This window comes from Capronia epimyces, assembly GCF_000585565.1.
Source record: "Capronia epimyces CBS 606.96 chromosome Unknown aczIQ-supercont1.7, whole genome shotgun sequence".
Classification (NCBI taxonomy): domain Eukaryota; kingdom Fungi; phylum Ascomycota; class Eurotiomycetes; order Chaetothyriales; family Herpotrichiellaceae; genus Capronia; species Capronia epimyces.
The window spans coordinates 184,230-208,374 of NW_006912910.1; the positions used below are offsets into that span (position 1 = coordinate 184,230).

At 52.4% G+C, this 24,145-nt stretch overlaps 8 protein-coding genes across 8 annotated transcripts; 4 read left to right on the forward strand and 4 right to left on the reverse strand.

Moving 5' to 3' along the window:
- Window positions 1–364: 364 nt before the first annotated feature.
- On the reverse strand, window positions 365–1,690 carry A1O3_07866 (oxidoreductase; the record flags this gene model as incomplete). The annotated part of the gene is made up of 1 exon (XM_007737971.1): window positions 365–1,690. The coding sequence occupies one exon, from the start codon at window positions 1,688–1,690 to the stop codon at window positions 365–367; it is 1,326 nt and encodes a 441-aa protein (XP_007736161.1).
- A 753-nt stretch (window positions 1,691–2,443) lies between these two features.
- A1O3_07867 (uncharacterized protein) lies at window positions 2,444–3,848 on the reverse strand (the record flags this gene model as incomplete). Its single annotated transcript, XM_007737972.1, has 6 exons — window positions 2,444–2,779; window positions 2,847–3,181; window positions 3,234–3,452; window positions 3,504–3,577; window positions 3,638–3,672; window positions 3,726–3,848. The coding sequence occupies 6 exons, from the start codon at window positions 3,846–3,848 to the stop codon at window positions 2,444–2,446; spliced, it is 1,122 nt and encodes a 373-aa protein (XP_007736162.1).
- A 2,283-nt stretch (window positions 3,849–6,131) lies between these two features.
- A1O3_07868 (sterol carrier protein 2) lies at window positions 6,132–7,563 on the forward strand (the record flags this gene model as incomplete). Its single annotated transcript, XM_007737973.1, has 2 exons — window positions 6,132–7,179; window positions 7,235–7,563. The coding sequence occupies 2 exons, from the start codon at window positions 6,132–6,134 to the stop codon at window positions 7,561–7,563; spliced, it is 1,377 nt and encodes a 458-aa protein (XP_007736163.1).
- An 830-nt stretch (window positions 7,564–8,393) lies between these two features.
- On the reverse strand, window positions 8,394–9,635 carry A1O3_07869 (uncharacterized protein; the record flags this gene model as incomplete). The annotated part of the gene is made up of 1 exon (XM_007737974.1): window positions 8,394–9,635. The coding sequence occupies one exon, from the start codon at window positions 9,633–9,635 to the stop codon at window positions 8,394–8,396; it is 1,242 nt and encodes a 413-aa protein (XP_007736164.1).
- Window positions 9,636–10,294: 659 nt separating this feature from the next.
- Window positions 10,295–11,150, reverse strand: A1O3_07870 (uncharacterized protein; the record flags this gene model as incomplete). The annotated part of the gene is made up of 4 exons (XM_007737975.1): window positions 10,295–10,692; window positions 10,751–10,877; window positions 10,993–11,027; window positions 11,078–11,150. 4 exons carry the CDS (start codon window positions 11,148–11,150, stop codon window positions 10,295–10,297), a joined length of 633 nt encoding a protein of 210 aa, XP_007736165.1.
- Window positions 11,151–17,232: 6,082 nt separating this feature from the next.
- A1O3_07871 (uncharacterized protein) lies at window positions 17,233–17,508 on the forward strand (the record flags this gene model as incomplete). The annotated part of the gene is made up of 1 exon (XM_007737976.1): window positions 17,233–17,508. One exon carries the CDS (start codon window positions 17,233–17,235, stop codon window positions 17,506–17,508), a length of 276 nt encoding a protein of 91 aa, XP_007736166.1.
- A 1,320-nt stretch (window positions 17,509–18,828) lies between these two features.
- On the forward strand, window positions 18,829–19,959 carry A1O3_07872 (uncharacterized protein; the record flags this gene model as incomplete). Its single annotated transcript, XM_007737977.1, has 2 exons — window positions 18,829–19,132; window positions 19,235–19,959. Exon 2 carries the CDS (start codon window positions 19,387–19,389, stop codon window positions 19,957–19,959), a length of 573 nt encoding a protein of 190 aa, XP_007736167.1. The 5' UTR covers window positions 18,829–19,132; window positions 19,235–19,386.
- Window positions 19,960–20,754: 795 nt separating this feature from the next.
- Window positions 20,755–22,146, forward strand: A1O3_07873 (uncharacterized protein; the record flags this gene model as incomplete). The annotated part of the gene is made up of 3 exons (XM_007737978.1): window positions 20,755–20,845; window positions 20,898–21,775; window positions 21,874–22,146. The coding sequence occupies 3 exons, from the start codon at window positions 20,755–20,757 to the stop codon at window positions 22,144–22,146; spliced, it is 1,242 nt and encodes a 413-aa protein (XP_007736168.1).
- Window positions 22,147–24,145: the final 1,999 nt, after the last annotated feature.

Consider the following 24,145-nt stretch of genomic DNA (forward strand, 5'->3'; position numbering starts at 1 on the left):
GTAGCTGCGGCCCGGATACTGAGATTTTGGTCTTTTCTGATAGCTTGAAGAGCAAGATTTATTTTTCGTTCCTCATTAATAGTTGCCATCGCTGGTGGTGGAGAAAATCATATTGAAAGTTGGATGGTGTGGAAATTTGGTGAGGTGTTTCACTCGCTTGTCTGTTTCACTCGCTTATCATGCACGTTATTAGTAGAGAGATATGCCTGTCTAGGAGTATGTACTCCGTATATCTACAAATGCTTTAAGGTATATAATTTAATGTATCTGTGTCCATCCGTATATGTCTGATGTTGCCGCTGCGCAAGTCAACAAGTCAAGCCATGCTGGCTCCCTCCCATCTTATGTGTACATTGTATATTGCTCATGCCGAACCGTACGGTATGGCGCTTTCAATGTCGACGAACCCATAATTGCTGGGATCGCCAGAGGCCATCTTCTCGCTCCATTTGGCCAAGTCTTTCATGAAGGCATCGACGTTCTCCTGCTTGGACAGATCGATCGGCTCTTGACCCTTTCCGATCTGTCTGATCTGAGAGCCACCAGCGATATTGGTCAGTCCGAAATTGTCGGGGTCGAGTTTTTGGGCCAGAGCGCCGGTAATGCTGCCATCTAGTATATCTTTTGCAATCCGCGGTTCCTGGCATGCAGGCCGGCCAAGACCGACTCCGTCGACGGATTGGAGGGCATTCACCATTCCCGCCACGGTCTTGAACCCGCCGGTGACATACGTCTTGGTCTTCTGCAGGCCAGGCGTGATCTTTTCAGCGAACTCCAGGAAGAAAGCCTCTCGCTTCCTGGTGCTGTCCCGCTTGTGAGCAAAGGCTAGGGATTGGTATGTGCCACCGCTTAACTCGACGAAGTCAAATTTGGCTTCCTCCAGTAGAGTGCACAGCTCTCTAGCCTCCTCAGCAGTAAACCCACCTTCCTGGAACTCGACTGAGTTGATCTTGATCCCAAGAATGAAAGAGGAGGGCAATTTCTGCCGGATAGACTCGGCGATTTCGAGGATAAGCCTAGCACGGTTGCGCAGGGGTCCGCCGTACCCATCGGTCCTCTTGTTGGTCGTCAGCGACAAGAATTGAGCAAGGAGGTAGCCGTGTGCGCCGTGAAGTTCGATGCCGTCGAACCCGGCTTGGTGGAGGTATTCGGCTGCGTGCGTAAACCGGGCGATGATGTCCTTGATCTCTTCGAGGGAGGCAGCGTGTGGTTTCGCAAACTTCATGCCCATCACCTCCCCCTCGAGCTGAACATCGCTGGCCGAAACCGGGTCCGGGTTGTTGATTGCTTCCACTTGCCGTCCAGGGTGGCTGACCTGTCCCACCATCAGACTGCCGTGGGCCTTGGCCTTGGTTGCCAGCTCTTTGAAGGCTTCAAATCGCTCCCCTTCAAAGGGGGCTTCGAGAGGAATGATCGGGTTGCCCCTAGCTTCGAGCTGGTGATAGTCAACCATGATGTTGCCGCTGAGGCAGACTCCAAATTGCCCCTCGCCCCATCGTTCGTAGACCCGGATCAAATTCTTTGACGGGACACCTCGTTTCTCCTTGTGCGCCAGGTCCCACGATGATAGTCGCTCAGTCATTGCCGCCTTGAGGAGACGATTTTGAGCGGTTCTCCCACTAAACTCGAAGTGCAATGGTTTGCCTAGCGGAGAGGCATCCTGCACATCCGAAGGATAACGGTCGGACATGGTAGCAGGGCACGATCTCGATCACGATCACGATGTGTATGTAGGCTAGGGTACGGCGTGAGTGGGAAAAGTATGTTTGAGGTCGATTTGCCTCCGTTCTGATTCTACGGGCAAGCTGGGCATCTTTATATCCGTACCGTGACTCTGGATTCCCGGAAAAGGTTCAAGAAGGATCTGCGTCGCTCCACAGGAGATGTCAGCACGGGGACACTGCGACAGAGTCATGGACGAATGGTCCGAGACTCGACCGTCAATTTGTAAGACCGATGGTAGAACATGGTGGAATAACAACGACGTCAGGTGACATGACAGCCATGAGACCGCCATCCACATCGTTCAATTCACTTCTTCATTAACGGTATCTCCGAGGGTCGCCGCTTGCCCAAAGCATGAACAAGGCCAACGATACGATATAGAGGTCCGGAGGAGACCGTAGAGAGTGGCGGAAACTAATGGTGATGTCACCCAGATAGACATCCCTGCCTAACGTCAGGTCAGGTCCGTGATGGACACAGCGGCCGACAACCACTATACAACAGGGTAAAGCAGTATAGGTCGCAAGAGGACGTCGTCATCAAGTCTATAAAGAATCAGGAGCGAAATCACGCAGTCTGTATATACTTATTAAGGTACAAAAAGGGCACAGGGCGGACGCCAGAGCACTGGAACAATAAGCAGCGGAAATCACGTGGACACATTGTGGTAACTCATTCATTGTCTACAGCACGTCGATGCCCCCCAAGAGCCCGCTGCTCACAACTGGTCATTCTTGTACAGCTTTCTATCGCGGCCAAAGTGCCGCTCCACCTCTGGCAGGGTGCTGCTGCCGTCAGAAAAGCTCAGGTTGTCGACGAACATTTTGGCCTGCTCGAAGATCGACATTTGGATCATGTTCTGGATCGACGAGCGCAGGATGATCATCTCCACGCCCTTCCACTTCGAAGAGCGCGAGGCTGCCTTGGCCGCAGCGTTGAAAGCCGCAGAGAGAGCCGCAGTGGGCTTGGTGGTCGAAGAAGAGGGACGAGGGGCGTGATCGGCGCCAACAAGATTGTTCTGAGCGCGAGTCTTCATTGTATCCAAAGGATAGGTCTAAAAGCCTGGTCAGTAAATGAGGATTGCTTCAGGGGGACAGGGGACCATAGGAGGAAAGACATACCACGACCCAAGCACCAACACCGCAAATGGCACCAGCGACAGCAACAGCCCCTGCAGAATTCGCCCTCTCGGCACCGTAGTAGGAATTCAATGACTGCTTGGTGGTCTCGTATATGCCAAAGTAGATTCCACTTCCAATGACATCGCGGAGGAGATGGAGACGGAAGCCAGTCCACAATCCCAAGACGCCTTGTCGAGCAATGACACGTTTCATGGACATGTAGGAGCTGACTCTGGCAACATTCTTTTCTCCCCCTGCACCAAGACCAGTGTCTTTGCCCCTAGAAGCCATGAGAACGGAGGTTTGGGTTGCATTTTTGATGAGTTCGACAGGAGCTGTAGACTGATTAGCTTGAGCATTCTCTGCGATTCGATTCGGCAAACGTACTCAACGCAACGGCAGTAACACCTCCTGAAACCATGCCTGCGCCAGTAAAGCAAGTCACGGTTGATAGGTCGGGGTAGGTGCCAGGCTTGTTGACATGTTGGAGGGGAGATCGGCCGGTGGCTGTTTCGATCCAGCTGTCAAAGGTGTACTTTGCCTTTCGGTAGATCGAAAAGCCTAGAGCGCGCGAGACCGTGATTGACACCAGCGGATTCAATGTACCTGAGCAAATGGATGAGCCGCGTGTTTTGATATTCAAGGAATTTGCCATACCAGCCCAAAAACCACGAAGACCTTCAGTGCGGTAGGTGTATTTTAAAGCTTGGAAAGCATTTGGGAAATGGCATCTGCTCTCGGTCAGCATCATCGGTCTATGAGGCTTCAGGGGATACGTAGGGGATACGTACGATTGCATTCGGACTTTCATATTCTCCAAAGGAGCCTGTCTGCTTGTCAATCTTGTCCTCTGCTGAGGGCGTTTTGAGATCCACTCACGCCTGCAACGACAGCCAAAGCGCATGCAGGAGCCGAAGAAAGAACCTGTCTGTACTTCTTTGCATAGTAGATTTGAGTATCCTTGGAGTTCCAAGTAGTGTCCAACTTCGTTTGAGGCGCCATGATTAAGGGTGGTTGAGATGATTTGGAGGGAAATTTTGAAGCTGGATCATGGTCAAGAGGCGAAGTGTCGTGTTGTTTGCTAGCATGGCTCATCGCCGGGGACGATCCAGGTCAATAAACCACTATATGATGTCGCAGACTGGACGCAGCGTCGAACGATACTTGTTCAACACACAATTGGGCTGCGGAACCCGATGGAACGCAAGAAGATCTCTCAATCACATGAGAAGATCTCTCCGCGTTCCACACTCCATAACAGACTCTTTATTTATGAACTTCTTTTCCCATCGCAGACACAAGCCTCTTAAGACAACGGATGGTCAAGCACAAGAGCACTTGCTGGATACGGCACGGGCACCGAAGCACTCACTCGGACAACGGAGTGCTCAGAGGAATGGACAGAGGTAGGTTTCTAGCCAATTGATGCTTTCGGCCTGTTTGACCTTCAAACTTTTTGTTCCGTGCTTGAAGGAGACGGGATCTTTGGGGCTCAAGCTGGACCTCTCGAAAGGGGTCCCCAACACACAACGTGCCAAAAAGCTGTGGAGAGGGACAAAGCCGCCCACGAGAAAGCGTGCAAGAGCTGTGAAGCTGGAAACTGGAAACGTTGTGGTTGTGGCTTCGTCGATGTAGGGGACCGATGGGGGGAAGATGAGAAGGATGAAGAGTTGTGCCAATGGAGACAACAATGAGAATGGAAGCCGAAGCCATTGTTGGGCCGCATGTGCAAGCTACGGGCATGCTCTGGGCAGTGTCTGGGCACTGTGGGCAGTCTATGGACTGCTTAGGTGCCTCAGGCAGGAGAGTGGCAGCTGATGTGGGGTGGAAGGGTGGAAGGGAGAATGGCTGGTGGGGGGAGAAGGGGGGCACTGGGCAAGAACGGGAAACCCATGCACCAATGCCACCCATGCCGCCCACCAATGTTGAATGCAGTCATTATTGATTCATTCATTGGTGTCATCAAAGAAAGCAATCCAGTGACGTAACCTGGCGGATATGGAGCACCAGGAGCACAGGGAGTGGTATGCCAGACTGAACTTGCCCTTTAGCCAGCCGGTCCTGCTGCCGCCGGTGCTCATGGGCATGCCTAGGGCGCAAGGGAGACCAGGCTTAGGAGGTATCACACCAACGCATCCCTGAAACTCACCGATTGCTGGTTGGCCAAAGGTCTGGCCTTCAAACCATATTCGAAGAATAGTGGCAGTGGTGATCAAAGCGCGTCACGGCGTGCAGTAAGCGGATGATCATCTGTGTAGGTCGTCTGGATTTGCCATTTGCCTGGTATTTACCTGGGCCTGGTACTTAGATATCTGTAGGTACGGATAGAGGGGTACTCTGGCTCAGAGACCTAAAGAGTACAGTAAGCCTCGGTTAGTGCGATCACGAAAATTTCAGTCATTTCATCGTTATAGAGGCGGTATCGATATACCTAATAATCCTTGGCACTACTCTTAGCACTACTAAGGGGTACTAGTATAATTATATAAGCAAAATATCTCTTATTATCTTCTTATCGCCATAATAAGCCTCTTATCGTCTTCTTATCTCCACGATAAGAGGTCGTACTATAGCGATACCTAATAAGTTTCTAGAAAACCTAACGATATACGCTTATATCTATAAATATCACAAATAACGCTAGTTTTATATACAAATTTCGAAAATTTTTCGTAAGGCGTAACGATATCCTGCGACATCGTACTAAGGTGCTATCGTACTAACCGAGGCTTACTGTAGTAAGGTAATATGGAGTACTCTTGTATCTGTATATGTACGGAGAAGTGTGCGACATGGTAAGGTACTCTGCACTCCTATCTAACCCTAACCCTAACCCTAACCCTAAGCAACTCCCTAGGGCTTCCTGAGTGCTCCCTAGACCGACCTCGGTGTTTTCTGCTTCGGCGCTTCCTCCCCGCAATTCAACCCTCCCCCAGTGGTCAGTCCCTAGTGTCCGTGGCCTAAGCAGCCTAGCAGCCTTTCTGGAATTGGAGATGCCGCAGATCCATCGGCTTTGGCGAGGCGACACACCTCAAAGCCGAGGATGTCGGTCCAAATCCGTGGACTACGGGAGATACGGCCACCACTCCACCACTACAGAGTACTTCTATAACATCAGTATCTCTGTCAGCCACGAGTTCTCTCGCTCAGAGCTTGTTCAACCTGCAACCCTATCGTCGTCTATCGTTCGATTTCTGTGCTCTCCCTTGCAGTCAGGACAACCCTTCGATCACCGCCTCCCGCCTCTCTCTCTCCAACATCTGGCCCTCGTCCTGATCGCCGACCATGCCTCGCAAACAACCCGCGCCCGCCTATATCCTGGGGGTGGGTATGACCAAGTTCATTAAACCCCGTGGAAAGGTCGACTACACCGAACTGGGCTTCGAAGCCGGTATCAAAGCTTTGCTCGATGCTCAGATCACCTACGACGATGTCGACCAGGGCGTTGCGTGCTATTGCTACGGCGACTCTACTTGCGGCCAACGCGTCTTCTACCAGTTCGGCATGACCCAAATCCCCATCTACAACGTCAACAACAATTGCTCGACCGGAAGCACTGGTCTGAACATGGCCCGCCAAGCCATTGCCTATGGCGCTGCGGACTGTGTCCTCGTCGTCGGCTTCGAAAAGATGAGCCCTGGCAGTCTCCAAGCATATTTCAACGATCGCGAGAACCCTACCGGTACCACTAATGCTATGATGAAGGCGACAAGAGGCGTCACCAACGCTCCCGGGGCTGCGCAGCTCTTCGGTAATGCTGGTCGAGAGTACATGGAAAAGTATGGTGCCACGGCGGAAGACTTTGCCGAAATCGCGCGTGTCAATCATGAACACAGCAAGAGAAACCCATACTCTCAGTTCACCGACGAGTACACACTAGAACAGATCCTGAAGTCATCTATGATCCATCCGCCGCTGACCAAACTCCAATGCTGCCCTACCTCTGATGGCGGCGCCGCCGCCGTCGTGGTGTCCCAGGATTTCCTCGACAGACGCCCACATCTTAAGTCGCAGGCTATATTGATTGCCGGCCAGCAGCTCGCCACCGACTCTCCAGACCTTTTCAGCCGATCATCCATGGACCTTGTTGGATACCAAATGTCCGTGTATGCTGGCCAAAAGGCCCTGGAACAGGCGGGCATCACTCCTGATGATGTCAAGGTGGTCGAACTCCATGACTGCTTCAGTGCCAACGAGCTCTGCACGATTGATGCTCTCGGCTTGTGTCCCAAGGGCAAAGCACACGAGCTGGTCCGAAAAGGCGGCATCACATATGGGGGGAAATATGTTATCAACCCATCTGGCGGCCTGATTTCCAAAGGCCACCCTCTTGGTAAGGCATTTTTCCCCCGGATCACCTGTCCGACTCGGGGCTAACATATGCATAGGGGCCACTGGCCTTGCTCAATGCGCCGAATTGACGTGGCACCTCCGAGGCTGGGCCAACAACCGGCTGGTCGACGACACGAAATACTGCTTGCAGCACAACCTCGGCCTCGGCGGCGCCGTGGTTGTGACTGTATACCGGCGTGCAGACGGCAAAGTCGCCGCCCCGGTCTCAGACCAGGAAGTCGGGAGGATCAATGGTCTGGGATACAATCCAGCCACCGAGGCCAAAGGCTTCACTCCCGAGCAAGTCAGGCGCACAGTCAGCCAGAAGCAGTTCTCAGATTGGGCCGTTCAGGACGTCCCGTCCAAGGTACAGGCCAGATTTTAAGTGAATCCGATTAGCTTAGCCCTCGCTGTATATAAATTGTGAAGCCGGATTTTACTGTGCCAGCTAGCCGTCATCTGATCATCTCATCTGATATCCAATCCATCCAACCCCCTCTACGGACTAGATTCCAACCTGACTGACTATATCTCTCACGCCCCTAGTAATGACCTCCTCTAGACGGAGTCCATTCCTCCCAGGTATTCCGCTAGCCATACACGTCCTCCGTGCTATGTAGCGATTACTGCTACTCTACACAACATGATATACCCTCGACATGGTAAGGTAGGTAGACACGCAGACAGACACTCACTTCGTAGGATATGCTTAATGGCTAACATAACTTTTGGGTTATTCCATACTTGCACAACTGCGCCATTCCATTCCATTCCATGCCGTTCAGTCCGGTCTGGTCACATAGTTAGACCCAGGCCTTGTTGTAAAAGGCATCTAAGTTAACCTCTTGTCCAGGAAATACACGCTGCCTTTGTCCTGCTCTGTTGACCAGGCCTTGTCCCTGATCTGTCTTGGACAACTTTCATGAAAGAAGGGGTATCATGTCTCTTAATCCCACAAGCACACCCATTCCGCAAACCATACCAGGTTTTCACGAACGCCATCGCCATGCTCATGCTCACTTGCACTCAGCCAACTCACCCAATCCATGAACGGGGCGAGTAGTTGTCGTCCATCCGTACTCTCTGTCCCTCGGGGTCATCTCATCCATATCTTAAAGCTGATGACTTAGTCGCCCTTCGTTCCACGTCCTTTCAACGGTTTGACAGTCGCAGCAGCGTCTGCGGCTCCTCTTCTGTTTATTTGTCTTATTCAGCTCAGCCATTAACGTGGCCGGCACCCTCCGTGTCCGAGGCCTTCGCAAAATCCCCAAGGGCCGAAGTATATTGTGTTCCCGCACCTGGCCCATCGACCAACGGGCTTGTAGGCGCAGTGACCATTCCACTTTCTCGGTCCTTCTCACGCTCTCTTTCCTTTTCCTTCTCGCGCTGACCTCCAATACTGCCGCTCATGCTATCGTTCCGCCCGTGTCCTGCGCCTAGGAGTCCGCTGCGCACACTAGCGCCATCGCCGTATTTGCTGCCGATATAACTGTTCCGCTCGCTTGCCAGAACCGGTGCAGTGACGCCAGAAGCTGAAATCAGACTGGCTCTTTCGGCGCTGAAGTTGGATCGCGTGTGGACGGTACCACCACCCTCCCGAAACGAAGCATTGTCCGCAGTAGGATGAATGACAGTTCCGGACAAGACGGAAAGGGGAAGGGATTCACGACTACCGCCGAACATGGATGCTGGAGCAAGAGCCTTCATAGAGGCATTGGTGTCGACGGAATTTCGCCGGCGTCGCTTGGAGGATGATGCCAAAGTTAAAATGGAGGCGTCATCTGTGAGGATGTTGTTGGCGGTGGCGGATTGGTAGGTCGTAGGGTGTGCGTGAGGTGCGAGGTGTGCAGGGACAGCAGTGGCAGGCGGGCCACCATATGAGGGAGTCGAGTTGCTTGCGGTGGACGCATTTGTCAACATAGGAGCCGTAGGATTGTTCTGTCCAGGTGCTATTGACTGAACGGTAGTCAGGGTGGTTGCCATAGACCGGACCGAAGGCGCAGGTGACGAAAATGTACTGTCTCTTCCGCCATCTGTTTTGGTAGCCGTGGCACTGGTCCCTACTCCCGAAGGAGCAGCATCCGACCTGGTCGTCTCTGCCTGTGTGGCCAGAGTAGGAGCCCTTGACTTGTTGCCAGCCTGGCTGTCGTGGGAGACAGACACTGAGTTCTTGCTCTGTGATATGGAGCTATGTCTTGATCTCTGCGATGACAGAGGAGCCGAGGAGGATAGGTGGCCATGACTGTGAGCCTCGGGGCGGGAGGACAGAGGGTAGGGATTGTTCTTCGCAATATTGCCTTTCTTGGATTTGATGGTCATGTGGAGATTGGAACGTCTCGGACTGGCAGCGGCATCGCTGGAATCTACATGGAGGGGCTTGAGGTTCGCTAGTCGGCGCATCCATGTTGCGAAGGGGCGATGTCGGCCATGTCTATCTGCTCCTGAGGTCAGCCTCATGAGAGGGAAGGCAAAGAATGTGCTACTGCTCACCGTGAGTGCGGGGAGGGGCTTCGGTTGAAGCCATTCAGTGTTATGCGTAAGCCGATGGAAGAAACTAATTGACAACGAGCTCGACACGTAGAAGAAGTGATTTGGGATGTTCGAAGCGCAATGAGTCTCGTGGTCAAGAGGTTGGTGGGTAGATGCAGTGGAGCAAGGACGAGTACTCGTACTCGCACAAGTGATGATGACTGTACAACTTGAGCGAGATGAGGACAGCTAGCAGCATCGCTCGAAATAAAGTCACGCAACGAGCAACAGACAGCACAAAAGAAAGCTGGCTGGTGAGGCCAATGTGTTGCCAGTGCGCAGGATGTTGGACGCAGGGGATGCGGCTATGTCACGAGGTTGGGGGCGGCAAGCCACCGTGGCTGGTGCCCAACACCACACATTGTCAAGTATCTATCCGGGCAGGGCACGAGGAGAGCCAGAACAGTTCCAGTCACATGAATCGTGAGGCATGAGAGTAACACTGACCGGTGGCCTCTGGTCCTTCCTGCCCCTCTGTCCCTCTGTCCTTCTGTCCTTCTGTCCTTCTGTCCTTCTGTCCTTCTGTCCTTCTGTCCTTCTGTCCTTCTGTCCTTCTGTCCTTCTGCCCTTCTTGCCCTTCTGCCCTTCTACATGAATTCCTCCTCGTAGAACCTGGCATCAAGATCTTGATTGCTCACCATCTCCTCTTCCCGCATCAGATCGTCGTAAGCATGATCTTTCTGCCACCTTAACTCTTCCCGTTTCCGCTTTTCCTCCCGTTCTTTGGCCTTCTGCTGCTCCCGTTGGATCCTCTCAGCCTTCCGCTTCTGCTTCTGATCCGCTTCTCGCTCGGCTCGCAGATCAGGGACTCTTTCCACCCTCGTCTTGTTTAACCGGTTCACAATGGGGTTCTGTCGTTCGGCCACGTGGACCTTCTTGACCTTTTTGGAGTCGTGAAACCCGACCTGGCCTGTGCTCATGGAGGCGTCCTTTCGCAAATTCGACCATGGCGTGTAGATGACCGTGACATTGTCCTTCTTGTTACCTAGGTGGCCCCACACTAGTCAAGACAATGATTCTAGCTCTCCCGGTGTCCAACGTACCTTCGATGGAATTTGCCTTCGTTAATTGGGCGCAGTCCTCCAGGAGGGCTTGAGGAATGGCCGTCCACGACTCGCCAGCCTTTAGTCGCAGGTAAACATGCGCGCTGGAAAGATTATCCACATGAAACTAGCCAGTATCAGTGGAGGCATGCGAACTCGGCCACATCTGCAGAAGTACCCTGCGAGCGAGTAATATAAGTCAAATCATCCTCAAAGCGTGGAATGCAAGGCTCCTACCAGACATCCTCATCCCAGCCGAACTTGATCAGATCTTCGTCTGTCGCATGGTCAGAATGTAACTCTGGTAGCGTCTAGAGCAGTCCGCACTCTCAACTTTATCCTTGCCTACGTAGATGTATGCAGGCGGATCAACCGCGGTGGACTGGAAATAGTACACCATTTCCAAGTTTCATCAAAGGATTGGCAACGCTCGATTGACGCCAAAAACGGGGGAAGGCCGCAGGCTAGAGACACCATAGAAGGATTGAGCGCATTCTTTCAATAAGCTGCCATGCTGCTTATGACAGCCAGATGTATTCTGGTCTCTTGTGCCAGCACGACAAGTCGAAAGGGCCCGAAGGCGAGGAAACGTCAGAATTTCCAGCCACCGGGTAAATTATGCTCCTCCGGATTAGAGCCCTCACTAGCAGAGGCACAATATTATGGCGGAGCACTCGCCTTATCTAGCAATATCAACAGTCCAGCAAAACTGCTGTTGTCCTAAGTATCATTATAGGTAATAGAACGTTTGAGATGCGACAAATGGGTCATTGGCACTATCTTGTTGACTCCGGTGTCCCAAGAACTTAGCAGCATTATGATACCAAGATACAAACGATGACATGTCACAGTCTCACATCCAGTATGACCGACAAGCCCAGTTTGATTCACGACACGTAAACCTCTGGAGCTGTCCACAGCAAAGATTCTTCGCAAAAGTCGATGTCCCGCAGGTTGAGCTGCCATAGCCGCTTGCGCCAGGCTGCTCGGTAGTCTTGGAGAACGACACCACCATGGAACTCTCGGAGATCACCCTTGTTTTATTGGCACTAGCGCAACCGAGTTCTGACCCCTGTCAGTTTGAGATGGCTCATCTGCCGCTCTGCCAGCGAATGGGTCTAGTACGCAAAAAGTTGTACGCTTAACCCTTTCCAGGATCGTGAATCACTTGTTCCAGGACTATGCCAAAGAGGTGTAAACTCTCTTGAGACGTTTGCTGTTTTGGTCTTTCGGTTCAGGAAATGGCAAAGTGACTCACGGGATTCCGAACAGCAAGTCCATACCTGCCAATAGTGAATCAACTTCCACAGGACTCAAAGGACATTCAGATTCCTCTCAGCCTAGTCACGGCCCTGCCTAGCTTGACCGTGACAATTTCTCTTCCTGGGGTGGCTCAACATATAGCTTTGCCAGACTGTTGCGCTGTCCCAAGAGTCGAACGTGTCTGCGGGCAAAGCGGTATGAATGGGTTGGCTGTAGTACAGCGTTCTAGATGGCAAGTCTCTGGGGGCTAAGGGTCCCCCGGGATGCTGTGTGTCTTCTCAACTTCAAACCGCCCGAACGGCATACCTTGGGTAATGGATGTGGCAGACAAGGTCAATTGTGGCATGCCGCAGAGGCAAGATAAGATTAGCACTCCCGTGTAAAGCGCTTTCTCGTAAAGCTTGGACGTCTTTCAGTTGAAATGCCCTGGTTGTAGTTAGTCAAGGCACTTTTGCCCGATACCAATGCAATGATATGGTGATACCGCCACGACAGTATTGTTAAGTATCTGGCGATACATAAACTTTGGCTTCCATTTTATGAACATGTTAATTAAGTTTGAGGGTATCAGGTCGTCTTGGAAAGGAAAGTGGAAAATGGAAAACGCACAGGTGTCAAAGTGAATTGGATACTGTTGATAAGATGGTCTTTGGGAGTAGGCCAGAGTTTGTGTAAATACGCGAGTTGGAGCTTGCTAGTTGCCGAATCGTACCAGGATTCAATCTGGGGCTTGTTTGCTCTTCTTGTACCTACTCTTCGCTGCCTCATCCACTTTGAACGCTCGTGTACAGATAAGCGAAGTGTTGGGAGCCATCGGGAGCATCTTCTCAGCCTCAAAGTATGCTGTAATAGGTCAGCTTCTTTCGTTGAACTTTCTCATCCAATAGTCCGCAATAAAATCGATCGTGATACTGAGGTATCAATCATGGCATTCATCAAAATGCAGAACCCAACGGTCAGAGGGGTCTGGAGTGTGTAGAGCTGATCTTTCACCGCCGTGCTCAAGTATGTCTCGAGTGTACCCAAGGGTGGAAGTCCACTGTCGCAACTAGGGTGCTTCCACCACCAGTAAGGAAGACCATGCCAGCTCTTGTCCTGTCACTGTCTCTCATAGTTATATCCTTCATCTAGCTGTGGACTAAGTGCTTGAAGACGAAATTGCACCCATCTCGAGGAGGACGACAAAGGAACCTTGAGTTTTCGATCGAAACCATGTCAGATTGGGAAGGGTCAAGGTGCTGGTCGCTTTTCGGTGAAGTTTCGGTGAGTCTCGCAGTTGGTAGATGCGAGAATGTGCGTGTATGGCGTGTCTAGCCTCGTTATTGCCGCTGTCGAGATGTGGTTCTGAGCTTGATACAACAAGAGTAGCGAGGTGAGACTGGCAGTGGTGACGAGACACTCATGACGGGGGAGGAAGAGGGCTCTGAGGAGATAGATAGGTCTCGACCAGCGATGAAGCTGCATTCGTTGCCCAGTAAGTTAGTAGGATCAGAGGACGTTTAGGTGCGCTGACAGCCTGGCGCATGGAAGAGAAAACCGGTATAGAGAACAACCGACAAACATGTTGAAGTTAAGCATTGCTGCATAGCTCGACACAAGATGAGAGAAACAATGGGCTCTCGCCTGGCCTCCTTCTTTTTCCATCAGGTAGGCAATGGGGCCATTAGGTGCCTCAGGCACCTATTCAGGCACGCACTATGCTTGTTAGGGAGAGAGATCGTACCCACAGAGCCTTGGTAATGGGACAGTCGGGCTTGGTGGCACCCAGAAGGCGCCCAGAAGCAATAATGCCAGCAGTATTTCCGGAGTACGGATACTCTGTATGGAGTACCGATTCGTACAAAATCTGATTAGTTGGTTCTCCGATGATTTAAGGCTGCCAGCCTTCCAAGGCCCATTCCCCAAATATGTCTAATGATTACGCCTACTGTGTTCTCTGAGGCTTCGTCGTGCTCTTTGAACCCGGATCATCTTTGCTATGCAATACTCTTTATGTTGACCTCGTCGTCAAGTGGCCTTTCAGAAATCCCTCAAGTCGCCAGTACCATGCACACACCAGGCCACAGCTAGAATCTGCCGATGTGCTGCTCTCTAGACCTGACCTCAGCTTGAGCTACGACATATGGCAGAAGCTTGCGGCCTCGCCAGCATCCACAAGAACACGCCAGAACCAGACCTTCGTTCTGCCGTTCAGGCATTTGGCTTGGGATTTGACAGATTGACGGCATGCTTCCTACACGTAGGACATCGACATCGACATCGAGACCAGACGGCCCAACACGGACAGAGGGGGTACATACATGGGCACACCGAGTGCTTGCAGTTGTGCGCTCCGCGCATCCGATCAGGCTACAAAGGTGCCTAAACATCCAACATGACTGTTAGAGCTTGCAACTTCGCACCATACTTGAGGTATGCAGGGCATCGTCATGGATTGACTATACCGAAGTTATTAGGGGGCCTAAGTCCTCGTGGTATCTAGCAAGGCCCAAGTGGAGGGTTGGAACCAGTTCTTTTGGGTATGTTCCTCTCCCGTGGTGTACCACTGCTTGAGCTGCTCTATCAAGGATTCTTGACCCGTTCCTATGACGCTCGAATTCCCTAAACAGCGGCCACCGACGGAGCACCGGTATGCACCTTACATCGACACCATAACCCTGTAAGGAGAGGAGCAAACCCTATCTAGGATACCATGCCAGCGTGTATCGACGCCCACTGCTCAATGGAAGAGGAGGTTGAAAAGTTGAGTTCGACTCAAAGTTCGCAAGCCCCCAGGGCCAGCACTAGGTCCAGAAGAGTAGTGGGATCAATGTCGTTGGAGCTGGTCTACAAACCTGTCTGCTGATGCCGCAGCTAGCCGTAATAGCAGGGAGCAACCCTGTTCAAGCCTGCTGTGACGCAAGGGTATACACGGTTTCCCGACTCCAGTGTGTTCAGCTGACACTAGAGTCCCAGACTCACTACTCAAGACAACTCGAAACTTCCAGCTGCATCTTGGAAGTACTCTTGCTGCCCTCCACATCGGTGGGTACATGTCCGTTCCACTCTAACACAAACTCTCTTTCAGATGTCTCTTCCCCAGGTCGGAGAGGGATGGTGGGACTGGGGCAAGGTCATCGAGGCGTCGAACGACTACCATCTACGAGTACCTTACACTTGTCATTAATGCAACGGGGTTGCAACCACCGACCTAGGAAGACGATGATCGACGAGGATAAAGCCTACTCTGCGTTGGCTGCATCACGCCTGTCCGAATGTCATGTTCCTTTTCAGTCTAGCAACGAACAAACACTGGATTTTTAGACGCATATCACTGCAGCCGACTCTGACTGGGCCTATATTCACCTTTCAGCACTCGCATTGAATAAATGTGTGAAAGAAGTCCGGTCTACATAGTACAGTCGGAATTCACTGCAGTGCCAGTGCTCGACATGAATCAAATACAACCATGGGTAGATAAGAATCTAGTCATCGATGACTGATTTCGTTCAGAGCATGCCCCATGGGGATCTCAGCGCAGCAGCAGTTTGAAATTGGCTTCTCCCAGTCACTGGTCGGGCCGCTCCCTGCGCTTCCAGACACACGATTGTAATCCTGACCCGATACTGCCCGGAGATCGACTGCTCACTCTTCCCACATTCCGGAGGGCATGTAATGAAACTCACCGCCCGCCGCCCGCTGCAAGCCACCGCCTCACCGGGAGGAATTCGCGGGTTGAGGAGGGCCGTGATTGGCTGTTATTGGGTCCGAGGGCCTGCTTACTGCCGTCGAGCGCCGGCACAAGGAGGGTATGGCTTACCTGTGACATGGCGGGTTCATTCTCCTGTTGTGAAGGTTTACGGATGCACACTGCCAGCCGGCTTGGAGTATTGGCAGCCAGTAGCTGAGGTGCCTCGGCCTCTAGAAACAAGGACCTGTCAGGCTACAGCTGCCCGCCCCATGAGAGACAACACCACACTGGCACACCACGATGCTGGCTGCTCCCCTCCAGCTTGGCACGGCAACGGCACCTGCTCGGCCTGAAACTCTATTCAGGGCACTCGGCTAATAGCAGAGTCGCGGGCGACGAGACATCATCTGTATCTGGGTCAAGCTGCCCGACCTCTCTGCCACCACCCCCGACGGGAGCAAGGGAAGGATGCGTCAGGCGCCTTTCTAAAGCATTTCAAAGTCAATATGACATGGCATTCGGGCACCCTGAGAGTGGGTCGCTGTACAGTATCCACTGTCTTTTGCCCTCGCGCTTTGGTCTGGCGAGGCACTACTGTACGTACGTTTGCCCCCCCAGGGCCCCCCAACGCCCCCGGTACTAGTCGCAAATGGTACGAGTACACGTCCAGCACTGTGCAAACTCCCATTGCGTCGACCGGGGCTGCTGTTGGTCCACCCGCATCATGGCTGAGACGATACCTGGGCCAAAGCTGACTTTGTCCCCGGCGCGTGTACGGATACCAAGTACCGACTTCCAGCAGTATGCACCCCCTTTTGATTTGACTCCCATCCCTGTCCTGGTCGATGCCGAAATTCCCATCGCACGTGCTCCCAGCCCAAAGACTAGCTAGTATTATCCTGACAGTCTGATCCTAGTTGACTATTATTACGACCCAACCTCGCAAAATGCCGGGTCGCCACGAGTGACAGCTTGTCACAGTCGACCGACGGTTAGATTGGACGCAACGGCTCCCGAGTAGTAGCCGGGATGGCCAATACTGAACCTTGGTGTGACAAAAGACTGTGTAGGCCATGCTCTCGGACGAACAGGCTTCCGGGGAAATCGACTCTCAAACACAAGCCCCTTCAGTATCTATTGCTATTTTCCTCTCGCAGGAAGCTACTCAGTATACAGGGCGACCTCGGGAAACGAGGGTCGAGGTCAAACTCTCCACTCCAAGCAACCCCCGTGCGTGCTTCGTCTAACATGGGACAGCGGCCATCGCAGCATCGATGCACTGCACTGCGCATCAGTGGGGCAGCCAGTGCGGTTTGTTTAACCAGAATGGCTTGCTTTTTTTGCACAACCGTTGTCACCTTGTCGTCGCCAGCTTTGTCTGAACTTACCCCCTGATTCTGGAGCGTGAGGCTCCTGCTCGGCTTTAGAAAAACCCCTGCGATGGACGCCCGCCGCCTCGAGATGCTTCCTCCTCTACCATCACCATTGACGTCCTGTTGAATCGAGACGACGCTTGACTTATTCATCACACCCGCTCACGCTTGAAGACATGTCGAGGACAGTGGAGCTGACTGTAAGACAAGCCTTGAACATAGCCCAGAACAGCCCCTCTGGCCAAATCGATCCTCAAATCCTTCGACTTCTGGAGAGCTCCCTGGCACAGATCTGGCGCAACATCCAAGCACAACCAAACACTTATGTCATGAATGACCTCGAGTTTGCCGTCTTCAACCACTTTAGGGCGCGCTCCGATTTCCAGAACGAAACGGCGCGGAAGGCTGTGTCGCGGTACTGGAACAGCCGGAACGCGAGACAAAACCATTGAGACGAGATGCATCTGTCTACAGTATGGAGCGAGGCAGCCAGGTGCTACGGCGTAGTTGTTTCTGGTCTCTTGGACAGGGCGCCCGCACAGAGCTTCGACGACTCTACCTTTGACTACGCTATACGCAATACACCCGCTCGCGGCCAGGTCGACCTGATACTTCGACGGCACGGCCAGTCAAGTTCTCAGCGGGATGCCACCTTGGAAAAGTCTTCCACGGAGCGAGTTCGGCCCAATTCGCCTTTTCGAGACTTGGCTATAGTACTAGGACTCTATACAAGTGCTAAGGCAACGCTTCTGGGGGGCATCATTAATGGGGAAAACCACAACGGAGCCGAAGATCATTTTGCTGTCTTGTGCAGTGGCGGACAAGAGGGCGCAAAGTGGAGGATTGATTGCTCATTACGATATCAACTGGGCCACCCCAATCAGGCAGACGGTGGAGGTGGGAACCAAATGGAAACAGTCGTGTAGAAGGAAGTGGAAGTGGAAGTGGAACGTTTACTGCTAGTTTTAGACCCTCTACAAGGCTCCTATCACCTTCAGGATCGCCTGGGCTGCCGGCTGTCTGCTCAACTATTAAATAATACAGTACGGATACCACTAATCTCTGCGCCTAGACCAGGCAGTTTCCACAGGTCCTTTCCTGCGCTGGGCCCTCATCAACGCATCCATTTGCTTCTGGTCACCTTGCCATAACTTGCTCAGCTGCTCAGGGAAACGTTGGCGCCATGCCTGCGAACCAGCGGCTGCATCGAGGTGGCCTTCTCCCTTCAAGATCAGAAATGAGGACTCTCGCGTGGCTTCTGCTCATCTGATGCTCTCCTGGTAGTATGTCTCCCGGCGAACCTCGTCTCTATCACCTCACCTGGTCCTCGCCCGCGCACAAAGATAGATGGTGACAGATCCAATACCCGACGCCTCTCGGCGCAGTGGTGCTGGCTGTGGTGTGTGTAAGGACGACCTCGAACGGCACCACATTCCAATGCTGACCTGAATGTAGGGACCGTGCAGAAACAACACGAAGTCCATCCTTCGACATGTCGCGAGATGATCTTGTCTTCTCTCTCTATACTGCTGGGCCGTGATCCGAGATGCAACTCCTCAATCCCTCGCTGGTGTTGGTCTTACTGGCTCAAACGCCTGCCGCTTTCGCTGCTGCTCGTTTCGGCTTACCTCACATTCCAGAACCAAGCGGACTAGATGGACAGCTGCTTGCTCCTGCGGGAGAAGATGATCGCGGACAAGACGCATCACGGGTAGATACAAAGTCGCGAACCTCGATCATTGCAGGTCGCTGACAGCCACTAGCTTGTGTCGCGACAATCATCCCCTCCCATCACGACAGTGGCGAAATGCGACGACTATGATGGGTACTTCTATGTCACCAGCAGAAACTATACCTGGCAACTGCAATGTGCCACGAATTACAACGGAGACATCTTATCTCAGGCCAATGTGGCCAACTTCAGCCTCTGCATTGGCACCTGCGTCGATTACAATCGCGCCAATTCTCCAGGAGCCTGCTTGGGAATAACGTTCAACGGGCCCAATGACGGTGCTGTGGGATTGTGTACGCAGTACTCAGAGGTTTCTGGGACGGTCCTTGCGGACGAAGAAGGAAGTAAGCTTCCCGTGTTACGCTCACACACCATAGAGACACATACAGAGTCTATCAAGACCCTCTATGGTGCTTAGGCTGGTGTTAACAAGAACGATTCTGCAGATGTTCAAGACTCAGCTCTATTGATTCTCGGTCCCGGAGGAGAGATATTTGCGACGCCTCAGCCAGATCCAACTTTCTCTGGAGCGCCGACTCAAGCACCTTCGGTCGACCCCTTGCGAAGTACGACAACCACCACTACCAGCTCGGACGAGATGATCACAACAACGCCATTGTCAACCACTGCCTCGCGGAGCTCAAGCGGCACTCTTCCGGCTTTGAGCGGTACGACCACGATAACAACCACACTGTTTACCACTTCTTGTCCTCCCTGGGCGGCAGCTTGTCTCCTTCCAACCACAAGCACCAGCCTTGCGAATAGTGCTGGCCCTCCGCCAGTGTCGACGTCAATAACCACCAGTGCCTCTGTGTCTCAATCGAGCAGCGCTCTTTCGCTTTCTATCCCAGATAGTAGCTCACGATCCTCCATGTCAAGCTCTACAACCGTTGGACTTCCGCCGCTGCAAACACCCACCTCCTCTGCAGAGTTCACGGTTGACCCGGTCCAAGCGACTTTCGCAACCGTCGTCCCTTTCACACAGTACAGGATTCAGATCGTAGAGATTTGTGCTGCCACGGCGACTCCGTGTTCCACGTCCACGGTCACGTCAACCATAGTTGGACGACGAACAGAGATATCGTGCTCCCCGGGGGCTTGTTCAGGGGTGATGTTGGCTACAGGCTTGATGGCTGATTTGGCAGCGACGGGTGTTTGTGTTGTACTATGAAGAATATTTCTATTTTCATATTTCTGGGGCTGGAATGAAGCGGCGGATCAAGGTATCCATCCCAATTAGATATTTTACGCATTATTAGTAAAGCGCGATACTAATCTTGGATGAGGCCTATTCTGGGTTTAGTGGGTGGAGAGTTTGGCGGCTCCGGGCTGCGGAGCGAAACTTCCGAGAAACTACCGGTCGATGAAAAGCCAAATCCGTCTTCGTAGTGTTCTCAGTCAGGTCACCTGCTTGGTGCCTGCCTTCTCGATTGTCGCTCCTTCTTCGTTGCCGGTGGGCCAACACTGGCCTGATCGGGCGATGAGCATCTAATACGTATCTTGTTCCTACCTGTTATTATATTCTTCTTATTTTATTTCACCCTACTTGTCACTTGTCCTCACCTGCTTGCTCTACCTACTAGCACTGGCAGATAAATACAAAGACACAACTACACTCCTTCGAGCCTGGACTCCGATGTATTTCGGGGCCACTCTTGAAAGCTATGTTATGATTTTTCACTGGCAATGGAAACAGCGCACGCCAGAGCTCTGTAAAATGCCTGTTGGTCTGCGTGTGCAAGCAGCCTCTTCATTGTCTTGTTCCCTTTGTTCCCGACTCAGCCTGCGGTGGGGTGCAGACATGCCGTGTTTTCATTGTCTACTTGCGATTGATATCTTCCACACAGAGCCTGCTCTTCTCCCATGCCCTTGCTATTCAGACTGTCGTTCTGTTTTGTCACATTCCCACTCACCATCATAATCTTCCTTCTACTAACACTGTGACACACCTCGTCTATCTTCCGTGATGGCGTTATCCACCTCCCTAGCTACTGTGTTACTCACATCGGCCGCACTCTGGAGCCTTGCGAGCGCAGACACCTGCAATCCCTTGAGTAGTGAGTCTGCCTTCGTTAGACAACTGCATGCGCTGACATGGCGTTTTCTCAGGTCCATGTCCCGCCATCCCTGGCTTAGCTAGCAGCACCTATTCTGTCTCTTTCGCGCAGCAGACCACAACCCCCACTGATTGGATCCTCGCCGACTTTGCAACGGTCAACTACGGTGCCCCCAACGGCGCCAATTTCACGATTGCCAAACGTTACGATGCACCCTACATTTGGTCTCGTTTCTATGTCCTATTTGGGCGCATCGAAGTAGTCCTGAAAGCAGCCCCCGGAGCCGGCATCATCACAGGTGCAGTCATGATGTCGGATGACTTGGATGAGATAGACTGGGAATGGTCGGGTAACAATTTCGCAGGAGCTAGTGGGAAGGTTCAGACCAATTTCTTCGGAAAGGGTATCACCGGTTATTATGACAGAGGCTCGACACCGGCAGTTACTGCTCCGCAGGACCAATTCCACACCTACGCTTTGGATTGGAGTCCTGCTGCGCTAACTTGGTCGATTGACGGACAAAACGTTCGGACGCTGAAAAACTCTCTTGCGACCTCTGGTGAGTACCAGTACCCCCAGACACCATCTCGACTACATCTGGGTGTGTGGTGTGCCGGCGATCCGGACAACAATGGCGCAACTGTTGCCTGGGGAGGAGGGTACACTAATTTCAGCCTTGCGCCGTTTTCTGCGTACGTCCAGTCCGTGAAAATTACCACTCCAAACCCTTGCTCCAGCTGGCAATACCCCAGCTCTTTTGACGGCACTTATTCGTCTGTTCTATGTACGAATCAGACAGTTACCAACACCCTGCCGTGCACCTATGCTGTCGTTCAAGGAGATGATGGTTACAAGATCGCGAAGACCCTAGGAATTACTTTTGAGGCCCTCCAGGCTGCGAATGCCAACGTCAATTGGGATGCGTTGCTTGTGGGACAGCTCCTCAGTGTGCCGAGGGGAAATTGTCCGATGACTTCAAATTCTTCTTCAGTCGTGTTGACCACTGGCTCTTCCTCGACACCCACTAGCTCCGAATCCGTCGGCACCGTGGTCTCTTCAACTACCTCTTTGATCACCTTGACTTCGACTACTTCGACTACTTCGACGACTTCGACGACTTCGACAGTGGCGACTTCAGGCGTCTTGTCTTCATCAAGCACCACACCAATCAACTCGAGCTCAATCTCCCCAACATCAGCTGTGACGGTCACGTCAAGCTTAAGTACTCTCCCCCTCTCAAGCATCAGTCTCAACAGCATCGAGTCAGGGTCAGAGGTAGCTTCGAGCTGTGCCATCTCTAGCAGCACACCAACCGCTGGATCCATGACAGCTTCAACAGGAACCACATCAGAAAACCCCAACTCCAGTTCTACAACTGCCGGTAGCCGAGGCGCCATAGCCAATTCCGGAGGGGCTACAAGTTCAAGCTCGGCCGATTCCATCGTCTCCTCTAGCCTAGCTAATTCTGTGTCAACTCCGCCAACCTCAAAGACTACTACATCACATACTTCGGGAGCAAACGTCTCCTCTCCTCCCTCCCTCTCCTCCAGCTCTAATTCTGACCATGCCAATCCAGCCACGTTCACGACTGCCTCAAAAATGATATGCAATCAGGACAATTGCTTGCGAAATCTGATTGATCCTCGATATTCGTCTGCCATGTTCTCTTTCTGCTCGGGATATACGGCTACAACAGCTAACACCGGCCCTCTACCGACATTTCTGGGCGGTTGCTCAAAGGATGGCAAAAGAGTAAGTAGTGCATGCAGCTGCCTGGTCAGTAGCTTTGCTCCCTCGACTGGGACACCAGCGATGACAAGCCCTACAATACGAGCAGGGACTCCTTCATGGAGATTGAAGCGATCCCGGTTGAGACGGGAGAGGGTGCGAGCTTGAAGGGTTAGAAAATGGATAACAGGCACTGATAGATCTCTGTACACCGCGAGTAAAGATGAATGTAGCGCTTACTGCTTCTCGTCCGAACCTCTACTATTCATTTCCTCACAAGGCTGTCTCGCTCTTTATTAGCCAATCATATGCGTTAATTTTCGCTTCAGGCTGAATCATGTGACCGCAGGCCTAGTCGCGGCTGTCTTGGCACTGGTCAAATCTTGGCGCCCACAAACTGCGCTGGCGGCCGCAAACTTGATCGAGGGATCTTGCAGCACTACTACCACCTTGTCAAATAGGCCATTCCGTTCAACAGCCAGCAAATTCCCGTACGCTTCATATCCCATATAAACGCTGACAACAGCGACTGACCTCGGCACAGAACTCTTCGTGGGATAACCTGTCAAGATGACGAAGGGAACGAGTTCTTTCGGAAAGAGTACGCATTCTACGAGATCCTAATGCAACTCGGAGGATTGGAGTTTTCTGACGGAGTGGTGCAGGACACAACAAGACGCATACTCTCTGCCGGAGGTTCGTGTTCCGACTTTACAACTCGACAAGGATAAAGTGTGCTAAATACCTTACACAGATGCGGTCGCCGAAGCCTTCACATTCAGAAGCACACCTGCGCGAACTGCGGAGTACGAGCACCCTCATCATCCCTCGATTCCTGTTCCGGAATGATACAGAAAGATTGACATTTGCCAACTGCATAGTATCCTGCTGCGAAAACCCGGAAGTACGAATGGAGCGAGAAGGCCAAGAGACGCAAGACCACTGGCACTGGTCGTTTGAGATCACTTTCTGTTGTTGCTCGGTAAGAAGTCCAACCACAACTTGCTTATTTGCCACGGGAGTCGGGAAAGTATGCCGCACTCGCAGTCGAAGACGAGGCGCGGGGATGTTGAAACGCCACAAGACGAGATTCCCGCCTACTGGACGACTCTCCCCCAAGCGCTGCGAATGCATGGGCCTTGGACTGTCTGGCTAACGACCGTCCTCGAACAGTAAATTCAAGAACGGTTTCCGTACCGGCGCACCCAAGGGAGCACGGGGACCTGCGAAGGCCTAATTGCGAAGAGGTCTGTGTCTCTTTTGAGGTCAATTGAGAACGCTCGGAGGGAAAATGCTCGGCTTGTCGAGACTTGTGGTGAGAGGGCGCTGAGGGCATCCAAAGCCATACCACACACCCGCGATGAATCAACAAGGAAGGAGAAGATGTTACGGACAGCAAGGCTTGCGCATTACGAACATGGGAACCAGTGCCTTCGCTCGTCCAGATACTGCTGGATGGAGCCGTGGCGTCGCATAGAAATTCGTGGTACTACTATCGTCAAGCAATGGCATATTGTGAATGCCTGCAGCATGGTCTTGTCGGACTGACGTGCGCCCCATTGAACCAAAAAG